The 20,367-nt window shown below is 38.8% G+C and overlaps 1 protein-coding gene across 4 annotated transcripts in view; it reads left to right on the forward strand.

The window, feature by feature from the left end:
* Positions 1-20,367, forward strand: part of FAM171A1 (family with sequence similarity 171 member A1) — an 86,695-nt gene that overhangs the window by 61,609 nt on the left and 4,719 nt on the right. For 3 of the 4 annotated variants that reach the window (XM_002193815.7, XM_030264614.4, XM_072925501.1), the window contains 3 exons: positions 4,426-4,602; positions 17,698-17,814; positions 20,252-20,366. In XM_002193815.7, coding sequence (XP_002193851.5) covers positions 4,426-4,602; positions 17,698-17,814; positions 20,252-20,366 — 409 coding nt within the window. The remainder of the gene's footprint in view (positions 1-4,425; positions 4,603-17,697; positions 17,815-20,251; position 20,367) is intronic. The other variant, XM_072925500.1, reaches the window with a different exon arrangement.

Here is a 20,367-nt window from a genome sequence, read left to right on the forward strand (position 1 = left end):
GTGCAAATTTGTCTAGCAGCAAAGAGAAAACAATGAATATTCATAGTAGAAACACAACCACTGTTAAATTCAAAGTTGTAATACATTTTTATGACTGCAGCTGCCTGCTAGTCTTTTTCCAGTTTTCATTCAGTCTTGAGTGAAATAATTGGTGTTTCATAGGTAAGAGAAGAATAGCAGAATAAAGAGCAGTAGCCTTCAAATTCTTAAAAGGCTGGTGTGAAAAGGAGAGTAATTTGTTTTCTGTGCCTGTAATGAGTTAGAAAGTTATCAGTGGCCATGCAGTGTAGCAAGAGAGATTCAGACTAGTGATTAGGAAAACCTTGCTATGGTGGGAATAGTGTAAGCTGTAGAATTACTTTTTTGAGGGTGTTGAACAGAGTGAGACAGTAACCTGTGAGGATGGCAGAGGCATAGCTGAGCCTGCTTTGAAGCAGTCTGAAAATCCCCTTGAGGTCTCTCCCTGCTGTTCCTCAGGATGCATTTACTTGTGATGTGTTGATCTAAGTGACTTTGAATGCTAGGTCATGTGTGTAAATGGTAGCTTGCTAGCTTCCCCCTTCTTCCCTTTGTACAAATCTGAACATCTCCTTTTCTATTACAACAAGAAATGTGTCTGCAACCTTACTCCACTCCTTCTTGTCTGCTCCAATGAGCACATCTTATCCTATCTCGTTCTACCTCCCTGTAATTTCCCTATTATCATCTTCAACCTTCAGTTTTCTCTGACTTTTCATACTCAGACATGATCAAAACCTCTTTAGCTTTCTTAAAATGAAGGAATGCATTTCATCTCCCTCATTTGTCTACTTTCTCATCTCCTTTTATCTGTAAACCAACTGAACAAACTGCTGACAATGTGTGTGGTATTCCTCTTTCCTAAATCTTTCCTAAGTACTCAGCAACCCAGTTTCCCATTCTTGCATTTATTTAGTGATCACAGGTCTTGCTGAGGCTTCAGATGATCCCATCTCATGGGAACTGCATAACCAGAGTATTGTCTTTCTCCTGTTTTACCTCTTAGCCCCCTATAAAACAATAATTGCAGTCTTAGGTTTTTCAGTCTTCTGTATTCTTGCATGACAGAAACCTTTCTGCTTGAGCACAGGGACCCTGGATTTGACTTTCAGTTTTCAGGTAAAACTGTGTTATAAAAGACCAAAATGACTGGCAAAGAAATGGTGTTTAAGAGACTGAGAAGAGCCTTGTCTTCCAAATACTGGGGTATTCAGTACGGTGTAACACAGACTGTAAATGCAATGTATTTTATTATGCAGTATAGTAGAAGTGAAATGTCCTCTGTCTGTAGTAGAAGACTCTCCTGATGTGGAAGCATGTAACTTTAAAATCCTGAAGTTGGATTAACATCCTTTTCTACATCTGCAAGAGACTTGGTGAAGGCTTAGCCTGGAAAACTTTTGAAAGCACAAAAAATGAGGTCAACACCTGCTGGAGATTTTTTAATACTTTTGTTATTAAGAGAAAAAGAATATTTACAAATTTTAAAATGCTAAAAAAACTTAGCATTGATGTGCATGGGAAATTTTGGAATTCTGCAGAACATTGTCTCTTCCCTCTCTTCCTCCTCTCCTTCCCCAGCAATTACTTCTCTGTTCTTCCACAGTTTATTTACATGTCTGTAGCATTTTGATGAGGTCCCTCCATTTAGGGAGTATTTGTCCAGAATGGCTTTTATAGTAGTTTTAGCTAAAACCTATTCTCTGTGAGTTCAGCATTTTTCATAAAATCCCAACTGGGTAATTAGTAATATAGAGCAGTGAAAATTCATTGCATGAATCAGCATGTTACAAACATAAAAATTTGAAGAATTTCACTGCAAATTCTGTAGTGAATTTCACTGCAAAGCCTGCAAAGTGTTAACTTATTGTTCATATTAATCACCAGTTAGAGACCAGGATGATGGTTTCACAAAATCTTGTCCTTTTAACCCAACCAAATAAAACTTTCTATCATCAGGCTCAATGGACCAAGCTGGCTGATAACCATTACTCCACTTGCATTTTGTGGCTGCTTGTTTCTTTATAAAGCATCATGTCTGAACTGACAGTGAATTTTATCTGATTATTTTTAAAGCTCTTTACAGGCCACCAGATGTCAAAAATGACAAGAAATAAATGAAAGCTGACATTTATTGAAGTCCATTCCCTTTTAATCTGTGTGTGTGCTTATCAGTTTTATAGCATACAAGAGTTTCATAGGCATTGATTTTAATTTGCCTTCACAACAAAAAAGAGAAACATTTTATCTTTTTAATGAGTATTATTATACTATACAAGGTGTCAAGTTGGAAAATTATTTCTTTCTAGAGGTCAGTGGATTTCAGGATTTTTTTCATCTTCTAATATAAATTTTTCAGTCCAATGCTGAGCAAAGTATTAGTGCATCTTAATTAAAAATTGTGTTTCACCATCCGAATGCTTTTTCTGGGACTGAAAACTAATTTTTACAGATATATACTATATGAAGACAGTAATAAAAAAAAAATTCAACACTTTCAATATCTAGAAAGATGCAAAATATAAAACATTACTTAATCCTTTATATGAATCTAAAATCTGAAGTTATACAATTTTTTGTTTGGAATTTGTATATACAAGAATGTCATCAGGACACAGTACTTGGCAAGAGGGATTTCTCTGATACCAGCCTGAGAACCATAGTGGCCTAAGTCCAGGGTTCAAACATCAATCTGACAGAAGTTATAGGTGCATGGCAGAGGCAGTGTAGTCAATGATCAGGAATAAACAACTTTTCCCTCACCGGTTCCTTCCTCTGTCTCACTGTTTTGTCTTCTGAAGTGTTAAGGTGACAATAATGGTTATTATTGGAGCCTATATTTACAGATGCATGGGTAGGCTGGCAACCTTCCCCTACACCCCAGCTGAATTTTCAAAGCTTACTTGCCTTCTTTTAAATCTGTTAGCTCTGTGTCTCTCCTACATGGCCACCTTCACAGTACCTGTTTTCTCAATACTTTAATCCCTCTGTAAGGTCAGCATCTGCCCCTCCATTCACAGTCAGTGAAGGCAGCATGTGTGTCCCTTGCACATCAGCTGTGTAACAGTGACACCCACCTGGAAATCTGGGCAAAGTGTGCATCAGACTAGATGCTTTCATAAATGAGCCACGTGCAACATTACTTCTGGTTATTTTCCATTCCTTCAGTTTGGCAGTCTTACAAAAGCCAAGGAATTTTAAATTCGGCAAAGTTTTGTCACCTTTTTTTCACCTTTGCTTTACCACTTCCCAACCCCTTTCCTGGTGATGTCTTTGTTTGGTGAGCTGTTACTCAGAGAGCCCAAATTTAATAATGGCTATTCCTAGAGATTTAACCAGAGTTATGAGAAATCATAAAGGTCTCAATGCTCTGCCACCATTCCCTGAAATGTACTCATCCTGTTGAGCACTGTCACCAGGATACCTGAGGATACCCAAAGGCCACGTGGCAGCACAGCTGGGTTGAAGATGCCCTCACAGGCAGTGTGCAGCCCAAGGCTCCAGGCTTACCCATCCCTGCCAGCCGGGCATCCCTCGCTCACCGCCGGCAGGAGGAGCGGCTGCAGAGCCCTGGAGCCAGCACGGCACAGGCAGCAGGGATGGTGCTCTTGGCAGCTGCACGGGCCTGTGGGGCTCAAGCCCCTTGCAAAACTGGAACTCCATCTCTTCCAATTTGAACTTGCCATTGCTTTGAGCTCCACATCTTGGTTTTTAAACTCAAGCGGATTTTTTTCGCCTGTGTGTAGATATACCTGTGATATTTATCCCTGTCATTGGTTCATTTGGTTAAATCATTGAAGGGTTATAATGCTTTTAAGAAGTATGTTGTCATGAAGTAACATTCATTGGCATCCAGTTTAAACATAAGGAGTATATGCTAATAATCCATTTAGCATGGTTCTTTTCAGTGAAAGGCCAAAGGAAATGCAACTTGGCATTCTTAAACATGTGACTGATCATTTGTGAATTACCAGTTGTTATTTTGGTGTTTGTTAGTTCACAATATGGGCATTTGCGGTTACAATAAAGACTTGTAAAATATTTTTTTCCATGAAACTGTGTTACTCATACAGATTTATTTAAGATGAATTAACATGAAAAAATACGTGCAGGAGATTTTTACACTGTAGTTTTTTTGTCTTCACGTTTTTCCAAAATTAGGTGAAAAATAGACCATGTACATCTTCCTTCAATTTTGTGGCTTGAGTTTGGTCTTTTTGGAAGGGGGAGGGTTGTTGGTTGGCTGGCTGGTTGGTTGACATAAAGTTCTTCTGTAAGGCAGGGAGGAAATTGCTGCTCCCATCTCTTGAGAATTGCACTGATGCAGTACTGCAGTGTGGAAGCACACAGGTGACCCTAAAATTCTGTGCATTCTATAGTCACGGTGTTCATTCACTCTCCTGTCAGGAAACAGCACCAGGTATGACCTCACCCCAGTCACTGCCGTCAGCGTCCACCTCCTCAGCAGCGACGGGACCCCCGTCCCCGTGAACGGCCCCATCTATGTAACAGTGCCTCTGCCAGCAAACAGCAACTTGAAACACAATGCACACGTTCCAGCATGGAGGTTTGACCAAAAATTTGGTAGGTAACTTCTCATTGTGACTTCCTAGATGGCTTTTGTTTTCTATCTAAAAGAAGAGACAATTGAGTTTTACTGATCAAGTAATATATGGTATATATGCAAATATACTTAGCATTGTGTGCCAGTTTTAACCAAAAGTTTTGTAAATGTACCGTTTTTCAACTATTAAATATTTTATTTAAAAACTTGAGAGAACTGCATTTTACCCAGAGACTGAGGAGAGATGTATTCACCACAGCATTGAATTGGAAGTGTGTAGAAATGGAAACTTGCCTTATCTTTGCCAGCAGCCAGCTGTCTGACCTTGGGTCCTCGTCTTGGCTCGGGCTCTGTTTCCTGCCTGCCAGATAAGAAATATAGTACTGATTTCTTTTTAAATCACTTTGAGATTTTCTAAGACTGTCAGGAAAATACAATAAATTATTTAAATGAATTTTTGAGAAGAAAAACTAATGAAATATTTTGAAAGGACAGAATGACTAATTAATAAAATTTGTACAATGCACTCAAATTTTTGTATTACTGAATAGTGTTTGCCATTGTGAAGAGTTTTCCCAGAAATACATGTTTTAGGCTCTTTTTAAAATTTATTTTCTTCATATTTTTGCTAGCTGGTACACTGTACTGGCCTTCTTTACAGCTTCAGAATTTAAAGGGCAAAGGAGTGCCTAAGTCTTGTCTTGGTGATCCCCCTTCAGTTATTGTACTGTGCCTTCTGAAGTATGTACCAGATGGTTGTTAATAAAAAGGAGAATGAAGGTGAGAAAGGTAGATGCTGAGACAAAAAGGAGCCAGAAATATGTGTCTGTATAGACAATCAGTGGGAGTTTGTCCTGCAAACAAATGTTTTGAGCCAGCTGATGATCACACCTACAAGTAGAGGAACAGGCATGAAAGCAGCATGTTGGAGGAAGGGAGGAAGAGAGAGGTGAAGGGGGAAAAAATGGTTTTGATTATTACCTACCTCGGTTTGCTGAAAAAAAAAGGATGTATTTTCAAACAGCATGCCTATGAATCTTCTGTGAGAAGTGGCCTGTATTAGAGGGTAAAGCAGTACAATTTAGTGAAGAGTAAATTTGAATACAATATAATAACTCTGGCAATTACACTGGCAATAGATTTCACTACTTTTTTCCTGAAACTGAATAATTCTTACGGAAACTGTTTTATTTTCTCTTGTTTAAAAAAAAAAACAAAACAAAACGTAAGATTGAGTTTACTTTCCCTATAAGAAGCAGTCCTCCAGTACTTCCTGTCAGCTGTGCTAGAGCTGCAGCCTGCCTCATTGCTAGTTACTCATTGCAAGTAAATGGTTCTGATTGTGATTATGTAGCTTTCTCACTTATGGCCAAATTTCCATGCCCCTGCAGTGAGGCCACAAAAGCTCTCTCTTAGTATGGAATACAGTTTTTAATTTTGTATGTAAAGAGCTAGTTACCCTGTTGTGTGCAGTATATATATATTAGTATAGAGCAATATAGGCAGTTAATTAGTGTTGCAGGCTTGAGGCTCCCAATCTTGAGACAAGTCCAGCCTTGCTTGATTCATGACCAACTACTGGAGCACTTGTGTTATTGGGAGGAGAAAGCATGAGAACTTCTAAACAGAATGCATCTTCGTCAGGCCACTTAGCTTCACAAAGCTGTCGAGAGCAAGGTATTGAAGATGATATGCTCAGGCTCCAGCTCACACTTCAGCTGAAGTAAACAACTTTCTGTGCAACCAAAGGTGTTGAACAAAGATGCATTTTAAGCCCTGACTGCAGCATGCCAGTTCTAATAGAATTTTGGTCACATCCCAACCAACTGAAAATAGAGTAGCATAATTTAATAAGTAGAGCAGCCACACTATCTTGAGCAAGCTACTTTAACACCCTAAGCTCTGTCAAACTAACCATATGTAGCATGAACACGGTGGCATCCTGTCATTCCACATCCCTGTGTTGCTTGGTCTGTGAAGGGAGATGGATGGATAATGACTGGGATGGCTCCATACTGGAGGAATCCTTAGCTGGCAGGTAACTTGTTGTAACCCATTGGCACTGCCAGATCTGTGCCTTGTCAGGACAGGACCTCTAGCTTTATTATTCTGATTTTATCTTTCATTTCATGGCTGTTTTTTTCAGTGCTGGTTATGTTCTGGTCTCTCCTTAATAGATTTCCAATGGCTTAAATGTTCATGCTTTTATCTGAACAGTGAGTAAATGCCACAGACAGAAAACTGTGACTGTCGTACCAGGCTCTTACAGCACTTCTCTCTCGTGGATTAGCAGTGCAGTGGGCACTTGTTCGTGCAAGCCATTGCTTTTGTTTAGGGTCCATGAGGTTGTCATCATTACTGAATGGAATACAATTTCTGCTCTAAAAAGCAGAAGTACTTCTCGCTTTTAAAGGACAGGAATACTACAGATATATTTTAATCCTTAGCATCTCATACATTTTGCTGAGCTCATGATGAACTAATATGAACCCAGAGGCATCTGACTGGAAGTGCAGAGATTTTCGTAGTTTCCACAAAAACAAGGCATCTTACGGCAGCCAGAAATAACTAATGGCTTTTTAGGATGTTTACCATAAACAATCTGTATTTTCATGGCCATGCTTTCTATCCTTGGGAGAGAAGCACGAGAAGCAGCATAGTCTGCTTAAGGCTGAGAGTGGCTCCACTGACACTGATGAAACAAGCAGCCAGAAAAAACAGGCTGACATCAAAACAAGACAATCTGCTGCATCTATTTCATACTGTTCCAAATGAGATTTTTCATTATGAAACAAACCTACTGCCTTGTGTGCACAGCAAGCAAATTAAAGCAATAATACCATTGTGAATAGTTAATAAAGTGAAGATCAGCTGTCAATACCCTGGAGGTGTTTTAAGGGTAAGCGAATACACGTAACCTTGTTCTTGTGTTGGTCCACCACCATTTCCTGCAGCATTTCTGAGTGTTGGCAGTAATAAACACAGATGCATTGATGTTACAGAGATATTACATGCTGAAATGCAACTTAATCACTGCATGCTGTGGACATGCCCATGTCTTGTGTTTCACAATACTGTGGGACAGTGGTTTTATTTCATGGTATGCACTTAAAAGGTTTGAACAAAGAGACAGGGATTCTCATTTTTATAATCAGGAGTGCTCAGTGGCGTCTTCTGGGGTTTGGGTTTTTTTCCCCTAACAAGTGCTGTGTTGGATTTCTCAAAATCTGAGGGGGCTGAAAAAATAATTTCTTCTTTATCTGTAAACAGATGGTTGGGATCATGACTTCTTCTGTGTATATTTGCCTTGATGTCAGTAGGATTTACAGAAGTATAATTAATCTCTATATTCTTGGACACCAAATTTCTGTTCAAAACTTCTTTCTAGCCTTGTCCTCTTAAGTCAGAAATACCACATATCCCAGTAGAAATGAAACTTTCTGCCTCCTGTGTCATCTCCAGCTCCCACCAGCTGGACTGAATAACACAGCACTTGCTCAGCTGTATTCTCCTCAGCCCCCATTTAAATGGTTTATGTTTTATGTTAAGGTGTCTGGTTTTCATTGGATTCAGGGAGCAAAACTGTTAAGACCAGCATTCTCCATTTTAAGTCCTCTGTTTCATTCTGTGTGATATGAAAGCACTGTGTTGCACCTAGACCTCTAGATCCACATTTGGAGCTGTATGAGGGACTTCAAAATTCTACCAAATATTCCAGTGTGCATAATATAAAAATGAGATTTATTAATATGACCCAGGTGCTAGTTAATTATTTCCATCCAATAATAGGAAAATATTTTCAACACTGTTTTCAGTTGCGTGGCAAAGGACTCTGGAGTAGAAGGGTTAATCCTTAGTCCTTTTGTTCATCCTCCTTAAAATATGTTATTTCTTGTGCACTACATGTAAATGAAGTTCAGAATACTATGTGTCTGTTTTTCCTTCTCCCCAAGCACTTGGTTGTACATTTTGGATGTGACCTTGTTGTCTTTAAATTACTGGCTTCTTTGCAGAGGGTTGTTTCCCCAGTGCCTGAAATTTCAGCTGTGTGTTCATGTAAAGTGATGGCAGAATATGGAGAAAAGTATCTTGGGGAACTCTTTATGACTTCATAAAAAACCAATGCTTTATGTACTCCCCTCTTCTTGGTTGCTGCTTTCTGACTGCATTAATTCCATAATAGATTTCTAAAAGCATTTAAAAGTCTGGTACTTTCATTTTCTGGGTAATGTTCTGCTGTCAGTGGTAAAATTTGTATTGATTTTTGTAGAACCAGAATTTGCAGATGTTCCTTCCTCAGCAAAATCAAGATAATGTTTTCTGTGCTCAAAAGAAGTCACAAGGATATACTTATGTGTAAGCAGTATTGGTGCCTACTTAAACTTGACTGCAATTTCATAGAGGTGAACTTATGCTTGTTTTTTGTTCTTAGTGTTTATAGAGAGAGAGCAACAGCTACTGCCAGGCAGAAAGTGTAAGCAGATTACTGTACATCTACCAGTCTAGTTTACTGGGCATTGTTTGCAAACAGGATGATTTATTTATAAAAGTCTTGGATTTGAGCTTCCCAGGTGGTAGCAGTGATAATCCACCCAAATAAAATATTGTCTTTTAGTTTAAAAATAAAACATTTCTTTTTGTTGTGAATTTGATCGATTTCTGACTGCCACCACATTCGTAACTCTGTGTGACTGACAGAAAATAATAATTTAGCAGAAACATTCACAACCCGTCACTTGATCTGACACTGGTGTGATTTGTGCCCCTGACCTTGGAGAGATGGTCTGCCTTTGGAGTGCATGCAGCTGCACACATGGCCTGGGACTTCATACACTTCTCCATGACTTTTAGTGGATTTTCTATGCATGAGAAATGGATGTGCTCAGGAAATCACATTCCTTGCCCACAAAGGTTTGAGCTTAGTATAATCAGATCCAGAACATGTGGTTCTAGACCAGATTCAGCGGTGACATGGAGATTGGTTTGCAAAGGTGAAAACCACAGAAGTTCAAGGTTAAGCTACATCTGTAGTTTAAAAATTCCTTGTCTATTTGATTTTGACTTCCTTTTTAATCTCAGCTGGAAAGCTTAAATTATTCTTAAAGACTAAATACACTAAAGAATACAGGTTCTTAACTGACTGCTCTCACAGAATTTCATGATTTGTATGTTGCCATAGAAATGGCAGCTACCAAACACAGCTTTTTACCATGTACAGTGTCTACATAATAGGTGCAGATACCATTCAGTTTTAGACAGACCTCAGCATTGAAAGAAAAAGAAGCTCTTCCTCTGATGCTTCACAATGTAGCTCACTGAGGTATGTTCTCACTCTCAGGATTCTTCTGGAGAGAATCATAGGAGACAGTTATGCTTATTTATCAGTGTGTGTTTTCAAAATGGATGTTGTGGCTTACACATATGAAAGGGCATGAATGCATTGCTTAGTCCTCTGCCCACCTTGTACACCGTTTGAGCTGATGAGGTATAGCATGAAGATGATGCTTAAGAGACCATTGAAGGAATCACATTGGTGCCAAAATGTAGTGATCTTTGTGCAAATAATCTATGAATATGTAGTCAAGGAAATAAAACTGGAAACAGATCCCTGGCTTCTGGGAGCAGGTTTGAATAATGTAGTGTCATGTAGACAGCCCTATAGCTCCACCTATAGAAGCCATGGCAGGAGAAGGTAGGAAGAGGCAGGCATCAAAACTTCAGAAACGGAGAAAACACCTTCGTGCTTATGCAACTGCCTCAGCTGAAGAAGACCTGGAGATTGGTGGGAATCCAGGCAGGAGTGGGTAGTGCTGGGATGGGGCTGGAGAGGCTGAGAACCTGGGAACTGCTCCCTCTGCAGCCTTGCAATGTTAGATCAAATCCCAGTGTGCCTCTCCTTCCACTTCCAATTTGAAAAATAGAAACTGAATGTGAGTGTGATGTGAGGCTGAATGAAGGAAAAGGCATGCCGTATTTTGTGCATGTGCATTTATTTATTACATGTTGTAATAGTTTTGTCAGTAACTGACTGAATAGGATTAATAATGTGATAAAGCAGATTCTAAAGGCAGTATCTTTCATGTATACCAGTAATTAGGGATGGTGGTCCAACAGGCACAACTAAGTTGTTCCTTTTGAAATACAGTTATTAACCAGTAATTACGTATGGAAGTAATTTTCATAAGTCATGTCTGTTCTGGCATTCTGGAAGGAAATACTCCAAGGGGACCAAAGCAGTGTGAGCAGGTCTGTGTACAATGTGCCCTGCCTTCTGCCCAGATATAATTAAGATTATTAAATAATGAAAACTGTTTTTTTTCTTTTGTTAAGCACTTGACAGGTGATTTAAGGGGAAAAATTGAGAAGAGATGGAAAAACCCACAGAGTTTCTCAGGCACAAACAATAAATGGAACTACTTGATTTCCTTGCTAAAATATTCAAGAATGGTAAAAGCATCTCCTTTTTAGTTAACGAAATAATGATGATAAAACAGGAGCAGGATTTAGCCCTGGAAGGGTTGTGTAACAAATTCTGTAAGAGTGGAAGAATAATGAGGGTGTTGGGCTCTCAGAGCAGGGACGTTTATTTTTTGATGTTGCCTAGCAACCCTGAAAACAAAATTGTAATATTAACTTGAATACTATGAATTTTTAAACCCATGTGTATTTGGGGGAAGGTGAGGAGGAGAGTAAGCTCCAGCAATATTCAGGAAGGAATTTTTAACTTCCATTTCAAGCTTTTAGCTTTTTAGAAAAGGAACAAAATCAAAACAAGAAATCCCATCCATCTCTAGTAAAACTTCCCCTCCTGATGCAGATTAGAGGTGATTTTCAGTTGGAAGAAGAAATCTGATAAGCAGCTTTAAACTGGTAGAATGAAAAGCTACAATTTATGTATGTCATAACATGCTTTAGGAAGTCCTTTTTACAAACTTGCTCTTGATTAACTCTTTCTAATAATGCTGCCGTTTGCAGTGTCTAAATCAATTACTTTTATAAGCACTTTTAGTATGTTTTGAATACCCTTTGCTGTCCTATGCTGTCTGGTAACAACCTGCCTCATTACTTTTGACACATGTATCTCTGTTTAACTGTGAATCTCTGCCTAAGCAGGGCAATCTTAAGAGACATCGTAGACAGCACAAGAGATCCATGCTGAAAGAAAAGCACTTCTCATTAAGGAATATTTATTTAAAACATCTATGCTATTAAGCAGTACAGTTAAAAGTACCTTTCTTTTCTTTCCAAAGTGCTTTTGTCCAGGGAAGCTCATCTTGTGATTGAAAAAAAAATAATATTATATGGGATTATGTTTCATTTACTCTCTTACCTCTTATTTGTCAAATTTGCTCTCAATTTGTCTCAAATTTGTCTTATTTGCTCTCTCAAATACTCTTATTTGTCAAACCTCTTAGATGGAAATAATTAGTGTTGTAAATAACCGGTTTTGGTTCCCTGCTTGACTGGAATTAGATGATGCTATTGCCAGTGAAAAGAAACAAAATTAAAAGCAAACAGTGTTTGATCAGTGGAAGAATTTTCTTACCAAAAGCTTACATTTAAAATAATTTATGGAAATAAAGCACCATAGCTATCATATATTAAACACAAGCAATATTTAGGCTTTATGACTGTCCTTGGGGGAACCTGCTGGCTGCAGCACACCCATCTGACAGTCATTTACTAGAACTGTTTTGGTCAGTGACAGAAAGAAAGCACAGTCAGTATCGGCAGAAGTCCCTGCAGCAGTGGTGATCTGGAAGGCTCTGAAATGGTCAGCTTGGGATGTTAAACCTGAAGCAAGCAGCATTATACATCCTCCCAGAGAGCCAAGCTCTGTGCTGGGGTGCCAGCAAGAGAACGTCCCTTGCAGGCAGATCACAGGAGGGGAGGTTGTCCTCCTCCTCCTTGGCTGTAGCAAGAGTGCCATGCATCTCTCCCTAGAGCAGATGGTGCTGTGGGGCACTCCTGCCTCATCAAGGCCAGTGGGAAGTTTGCCATTTGCTTGAGCTGGAGCAGCGTGGGATTGTCAGCATGCACAGTCACACATGGAAGCCAGAGGGACAATTCCCTGGATTTCACTACAGATCAATTTAAAATAATAAAGCCTAGCTTTAAAATATGGAAGCAATGTCTTACTCAGAGGCATCATGTATCCATTCTTGCTGCCTGGTTCCAGCAAGCTGTCACATCAAATAGTTGATGTCTTTGAAGACAACAGGACATCTCTTTTCTGGGCAAACCAGCCATACCTGCAGTGACCTGATTGTGCTGGGGGATAGTCTAGAATAACTGTTCTTCAGTGGCTTCTCTGCAGTAGCTGTCCACCTGTGCACTCCTTGCTGAAAGTGCCATTTTTCAGTCTGATTACAAACTAAACCAAATTAAATTACAAAAAGTTGTTGTTTAATGCTGAATGTATCTTGAAATCGGGATTTAATGTGAAAACCATTTTTTGTTAGATTTATTCATAATTGCAAGCCATTTTTTGTTAAATTTGTTCAGTGGAGGATCCCTCTGGCCTCCATTGGCAAGTTCGAAAAGCTGCCTGAGATAAATGAGTGTGTTCATTACAATCAAAGTTACTGTGAAGTATTAAGATGCTTCTCTCTAGCAGAATTTATCTCTCCTGCTCTGCTGAAGTCTTGAACGTCTCTGGTATTTTTGCAGTCAGATGGACATCAGCTTTCCTTATCTGATAGTTTTTTGATTTTTGTATCTTTAAAGTACTCTGATTTTTACATATTTTGATGTGTTCTCTTACCTTGCTTTTGAGTTCCATATATGAACAAGTGATGCTTCAAAAGCTTTTTAAGAAAGAATGAAGAATAAATTTGTTAAATTACATCATTTATTCCAAAAAGTCAGTAACAGGCAGTATAATTTTGGTGAGAAAAGCATTAAGCATGTAGGCTCTCCCCCTGCTGCCAGAAGACAGCTCCCCTGACTTGAATCTTGGATCAGCATGTTGGCTCCACTGAGCAGTAAGAGAGGAAAAACAGGAAGAGAAATGTAAAAATGATCTATAAGCAAGAATGTCTCTATATATAGAAGTTTTCCATGAAGCACCAGCCAGTCTTTAAGAATTAATGGTGAATTGGCCCAAATCATGCAGTGCTTACAAACTACACTGAGCTTGCTGTTTCTGCTCCAAAGAGGCATAGACAAGTTTTCTTTGGAATGACAGTCTTGAACAAAAATGATCACTTCCATTACATCCAGCTCTTTTTACTGGTTTCAGGTTTTTTTTAATAATCCTATATTTCTTGTTACTTAACAATTATTACAAATCATGTGTAAATATTAATAAGAAGTGAAGCTCATTGATTTTGCTGATTTGGGTGGAAGGAAGAAGTAGATGTTACAGGATAATCAGAAAATAACAATTTAAATTACTAGAACACAGCATACAGGGATGTAAGACCTCTTTTCCCTTCTAAATGCTTCTGCTTAGTTCTGCAATTGTAATCCTGACAACACAGAAAGAATGAATGGTGCTTGCTCTTCTTCCATTTGCAGGCTACTGCATAGGAATTGATAGAAAAATGGACAAAGATCTTTACTGACTGCCCCTCCTTTGCTAACAGCAGCGAGTGTGTGAGGACACAGAGGGTCATTAGCTTCATTTTAAGAACAGGAAATCATCTTGTTTTCCACTCCAAGGAGGAATCTGAGGCAGGATAGGGAATTTGTTCTCAAGGCTGCACAGCAATGAACTCTTGGTCACGTAAGACAGTGTGAAATGTAGGAGCACAGCCAGTCACTACCAAGCAATTGGGTTTTGCTCAATAGAAGGTCCAACATTAGTCATTACAGTAAGGCATTGCATGTAAGGAGCTGCAAGAGCACTGCTTGTTTAATGATACTTGAAAAGCAACCAGGAAATCAGAACCTATAAAGAATGAAATATGAGAGACCTGGAAATGCTGATGGATTTGCAGAATACTGGAGGTATATCAGTTCCCTCCAGTAACACCAGGTTGGCTTTCAGCTATTTGTTCACAAAAGAAACAGTACAGGACTTTGTGTTTTCAGCTGTTTCCACTCAAACCTGTTTTGTTGCTGCTGGCTGCTGCTGTAGAGGATGGAGTTCTTTGCTTTCTTCATCCCAAGATGTAGGAGGATGCTCTGTTTTATTAGTGAACTACTGGTAAGAGATGGTGAAACTTTTTGAGGCAAATTTAGCACCAAAGTGTTGGACAATGAAAGTATTAAAAAAGGGCTGATGATGAGATTGTGTACTCATGGTTCACAGAAACCCACACTTGGCGTCACCCTGGTGAAGGAACTTTGGGTGGTGCCATTTAGAAGTTACTATTTTCTGTCATAATACACCAATTTGTTGGGTATGGTCAACAAAAGCTGCATATCTTTTGTTTAAAGATGACCAATTTTGGATATATCTTTTATGCATTTGAAATGTCTTAACTATCCATAACAGAGAGACAGAATTACATTTTTCCTTAATTTATGCAGAGCACCATATTGCCTGGAGTAAGTCCAGTGGTTACTATGAACAGGTGAACTAAGTGAGCAGCAGACAAGTGTGAAACCTGTCTGAGGCTTATGCAGTAGACTCTTCTTTGCTTCCATTGCAAATAAGGGATTCTTGTTGCTAAAATATGAGTGACCTGAGCTGCTGCTGGTTTGGCCCCTGAGCTTCTTGATGGCTGCATTATCAGGCTTTTCGGGAGGCAGCGTCCTGTGGGTAAGGCATGCTGGACACAAGTTCCCCCTAGTGAGAGGATCAGTAACAGCTTCTGCTCCAGGAGGCAGCTGTAGAAATAGACATGGAAGGTGCTGAACTTCACCTAATTACGTACATGTCTGCACTCTGCTTGTGAATTTAAAGGGCTTGGAAGTTATAAGAAAAATATGGGAAACTTTTATGTATTCATCACCCTGGTCCATCCTTTTATTTTTTATCAGCACTTTATATCTCTGTTAAAGTTTTATTTCACATTGTTGTGTAGTTCAATAATTGGTATGTATTCTCATCGTCCAGACCTTGCAGAAAAAGAAAAATTACAAGGTTAAAGATTACAGAGTTTTTTAACCAAATGGCATTTTAGAGACAAGATAAAAGCAATTTGTGACCTTAAAGGCTATTTTTCACCTTCAGGGCTATTAGTATGACTTCTTCCCTGTAAGTGCATGGATAGAGAATCTGAAGGGTTAGTGGCCATGTTAATAGAGAAAAATGAATCTACTTTTCGTAGATTTTCCAGAAACTCCCTGTAACTGTGGACAATTCCATTCTATTTTTCCTGAAAATGTTTCCCTAAGAGAGGTAAATGAATGACTACATAAAGATGTTCTGTTACAGTAATACATGCCATATATTCAAATCTGTGTACACAGATTTTGGTCCTTTTAGTACTGTAAATTAAAATTACTTGTCTTGCATGGCTTTCTTTATGAAATAAGAGATTATTGCTACCATCTACAGACTGGAAATTATACTTGAAAAACTGATAATTACATCAGTAATTCCTTTTCCCTGAACAAATTCAGTTTGGTTGCAAATACAATTGGCATCTGGCAGTAGTAGTCATCTAGGTCTAGAAACCCTCTCAATCATGTATTCTTCTAAACCTTTCACTGTATTCAGTTGGATTTATTATTAGCCTAAGACAGTGGTCTTACATAGGAAAAATCAGTAATAGGGAGGAAATAAAAAAGCCATTCTTGTGGACGGTTTGCAGAGGTGGATAATCTAAGGAATAGAGAAGCAATCATCAGGATCTTTAATGTATTATAAAAACAACAAACCCAGCCGCAGCACCTCTTCTGTGTGTTCTGTACTTACTACTGAGTGTTCAGATGACTGTCATCCATTAAAATGCTGTTCCTTAATCCTAAGTGACATCTAATGAAAAGCACCATTTTGGGAATTACAAGTAGGAGACTTATTTAAAGGAAGGGGAATCACAAGTACACAATGCAGCTTGCCTTTCAAGCGAGCGTTTGAAGCTGGGTAAGGGAAACACAGCATTCCTCCCCCTTCAGCACAGAAATAGAGAACTGCACTACAGAAATGCAGAGGGGTTTGTCCCTTCTGTGTACACAGAGCAGCATCCTGGTAGTGGCCGTCAAAATACATGAGGCCTTAAGGAGGCCAAGCTCTGGCACCAGGGCCTGGCCTCTCAGTGATTGCCCTTCATGTTGAGGCCAGCAGTTCTGTGGTTTGTTCAAAGAGGATGAATACAGGAGCAGTCTAAAACCCATTCTGGGTATTTATTACATCAGAAACTAAGGTGACAGTCCCAGAATAAGGGATATTAATGAATTACAATAAGGCATTCAGCTGGTTCAGTTGTGAAGGTCTTCATAACCCAACTCTTGGAATAAAAGTAATCTTCATGAAGTAGATGAATTCTCAACTTGTGCAGATTGCCAATCTGGACTACTCAAGGGTTATGTGAATTTAAACACATTGCTTTAAAATTGTTAATCTTATTTATTTTGGAATTATCAGTTTATAATTCTAAAAAAAAATTAATTTTGTTTCCTTTGAGAAACATGTTTTAAAAAACTCATTAACTGTTACCAAACAGTATTCCTGGGGGTATTATACAGATACTGAATGATTAATGGAGTTAATCACAGTGATGATGCAATGTAATTCTGCTCATTGGCAGTAACTAAGCTTGCTTTCTGTATAGGAAAGCCATTTTGAGGAAACATTTTCCTCTGTCTTCTAGAAGTTGACAGCCAGGGCTGATAGAAAGGTGGTGTGTAGATATCAAGTGTGGTCAGAGAGATGTCTCTTAACTATATTTTTTAAGTGGGCTATCTGCATATAATCAGCTTCAGGAATATCCATCTTCAAAACAGGGGAACCCAGTATGACAATAAATGTTTTCTTTTGACAGGTTTTGAAGATTTACTAGTTTTATTTAATCTTAAAGGTTTTGGGTTTGGGGTTTTTTGCTTCTGAGAAAGCCATGGGTGCTCTCAAATGCCAGTGACCAGAAGGCACAACTTCCCACTTCACAGCAACACACACAGGCCCCAGCGCACATGGATAGGTTTGTTACTGCTTGATTTTCCTCTTGTTTGCAGAGCAATGTGTGAATATCTGTAACATCTTCCTACAACTTCTGCATTTACAGGGACATGGCTGAAGAGTAGTTTGGGCATTGTACAACAAGAAGGAAATCAGTTGACTTGGACTTACATTGCACCTCAGCTGGGCTACTGGGTTGCAGCTATGTCACCTACTGTCCCAGGTAAGATGGAATTGAATTTTACTGATATTTACAGCACTGGGTAATTATTTATTTATATATAATGTTTATGTTTTTCAGAATGACCTCATCTAAGATGCCACAGCTTGATCAATAATGGATTATTAGAAAACAGAAATCTGAAAGTAAAGGGTTAAATCTTTTCAGGATTGTGTGGGGCAACTCTCAAAATATCTGAATGGGGAACATTTCAAAGTGCTCCTGCTTTGATGCATTTGTGTCACCACTGCCTGGTAGAGCCATTACTAGAAAACAATGGGAGTCATAGCATCAGTATGTTGGTGTTCCAGCAGGTAGAACAGGTGCTGTGAAGTTTCTGAACAGAAACTCACAGAGATATGAATTTGCCCAAAACCAGCATTATCCTGGGTTAGACACTTATGGATAGATGGATGGATTGACACTTTTTTCCTTTTGCACTGAAGATGCCCATTTTGCCCTGAGTTGTGTTTTGCATCCTCTTGGTGACTGATTAATTTACACTGTGAATAACTTAGCCTAGAAGTTCCAGGAGGTATTTTACAGTGGCATTAGTACAGAGCTGATTGGTTTCCATCTGCAAACTTTTTCGCATAACTGTAAAAAATGGCTTTGAAAGAGGTATTAATTATATGTGCTTTGCAGCTTTATTAATGCTGCAAAGCAGCTTTTGCTTCCTTCTTTCTGTCTACGTCTGCCTCAGATTTCTTGGTAGAAGCTCTTCAGTCACCAATAATCTGGAATACCTCTGTGTATAAATGAGCCAATCAGTCAATCAATCAATAAAAAAAAAAAAATCCAACCCAGGACTCCTTACAGATTTTATTAGGCTTTCCAGATAACAACCTAATCCGGTAGAAATGAAAACATGCTTGCCTTGGCTGTGCAAGCTCAATAAACTAAATATAACCAACAAAATCAAACTCTTACATAAGGACAGATTTTAAAGTCTCCTCATATGTATCATTAAGTTGTTTCATAGTATGTGAGCTTTTTATTTGAGGTTCTATTAAATGATAGATATTAAATGCTGGAATATTCAGCTGATTCATTGCTGAACAGAATTTTAGAGGTGGGTGCAGATCTGAATAAGCTTTCATCATAAATTTAATGGAATTTTACAAAATAATTGTTCTTGAAGAAAAAGCAACTGCTCTGAGCCAAACATTTCCCAGTACATCTCTGCCCCAGATTGCAAGGAAGTTACAATAGTCATGGAATCGTGCTTGTAATTCTGAGATTACAAGGCCTGTAACTCTTAACAAGGGAATGCTTATTTGTCCTTGTGATTTAACTTGTATGGCAGAGTTTCTACTTGTGTTTTACTTTTTCTTCCTTCTAGGGCTAGATCTGAGTTCCTAAAACTTTGTTGCAATGAAAACAACATTTTCATGAAAAATTCAAGTGATTCATCTTGTCTTCTTTTTCCTTAATTTCCTAAAGCAATTGTAAAATTATGTAATGGTAGTGGTGGGACAGAATGTATAAATATTTCGATTTCCCAAATGCAATATTTTAATAAGTTAATGAATTTTTGCATATTTTATCTCCTTATTGAATCTATTTGATTTCTAATCTCAAAAATGGACAAAAATTATCTTTGTTTTCCTAGCAGTGGCTCTACAGACCACTCAAGATCCACAAATGAGGTTTTGCAAGCTTTTTGACCTAGACCCTCTAAGTTGGCCAAGTTTGTTGTCCTTCACAGTACATGCATGTTAGTCTGCCAGCTGGTGCTGTACCTCCTTGCCTGCAGATGAACATTTGGGTCTTTATTTCAAAATCATAAGGATTTTACAAACCAACTGGGTCACACATGCATAATTGTGAACAGATGTCCACATGTGTGCATTCCTTTGTGTGTTAGAACATTTACTAAGCATTATTTAAACCTGGAGTTACAACACTGTTTCACTAGTGGCCTTTAATTAAAGCTACAGAAGGTCTGCTTGGCTTGGCTTGATCTAGACTTCAGAGCACCAACACATCTTCCAGTGAGTCCTGTACACACTGTCTGTACTGTTTGGTGTGAAGAGCCACAGATGAGCAGAGCAGCTGTTGGCAACAGTGTTGCTTTGTGCATTACAGTGCTGGGAGATGCTGAGATGGATTTTCTCCAGTGGCAAGAGCTTTTTGGCACACGGTGTCAGCATTAGGACCTGGAAAGCAGTATTCACTGATACAGCATGCTCCCATTGAAACTAACTGCTTTTCCACAGAATGAGCTACTTGGACTTGCAGTCATGAAAACCAGCACATGCTTTCTCCACAGCTTGCTCCCTTCTCCAGAGATGGTCTGTTCAGTAGGCACCAGGGCTATGAGCAGCACTTGCTTAACACCCTCATAATAAGGGAAAGTGTCCCTCTCCTTGTTCAACCGTTGTTCCTCTTCCTATTTGCAGATTGGTACAGGTCTAAATTCTCTTTTCTGGCCTTCCAGGTCCCGTTGTAACACACGACATTACCAGCTATCACACAATGTTTCTTTTGGCAATTTTAGGAGGGATGGCTCTCATACTTCTAGTCTTGCTGTGTCTGCTTTTGTATTATTGCAGG

Source organism: Taeniopygia guttata, chromosome 2 (genome assembly GCF_048771995.1).
Source record: "Taeniopygia guttata chromosome 2, bTaeGut7.mat, whole genome shotgun sequence".
In the NCBI taxonomy this organism is placed as follows: domain Eukaryota; kingdom Metazoa; phylum Chordata; class Aves; order Passeriformes; family Estrildidae; genus Taeniopygia; species Taeniopygia guttata.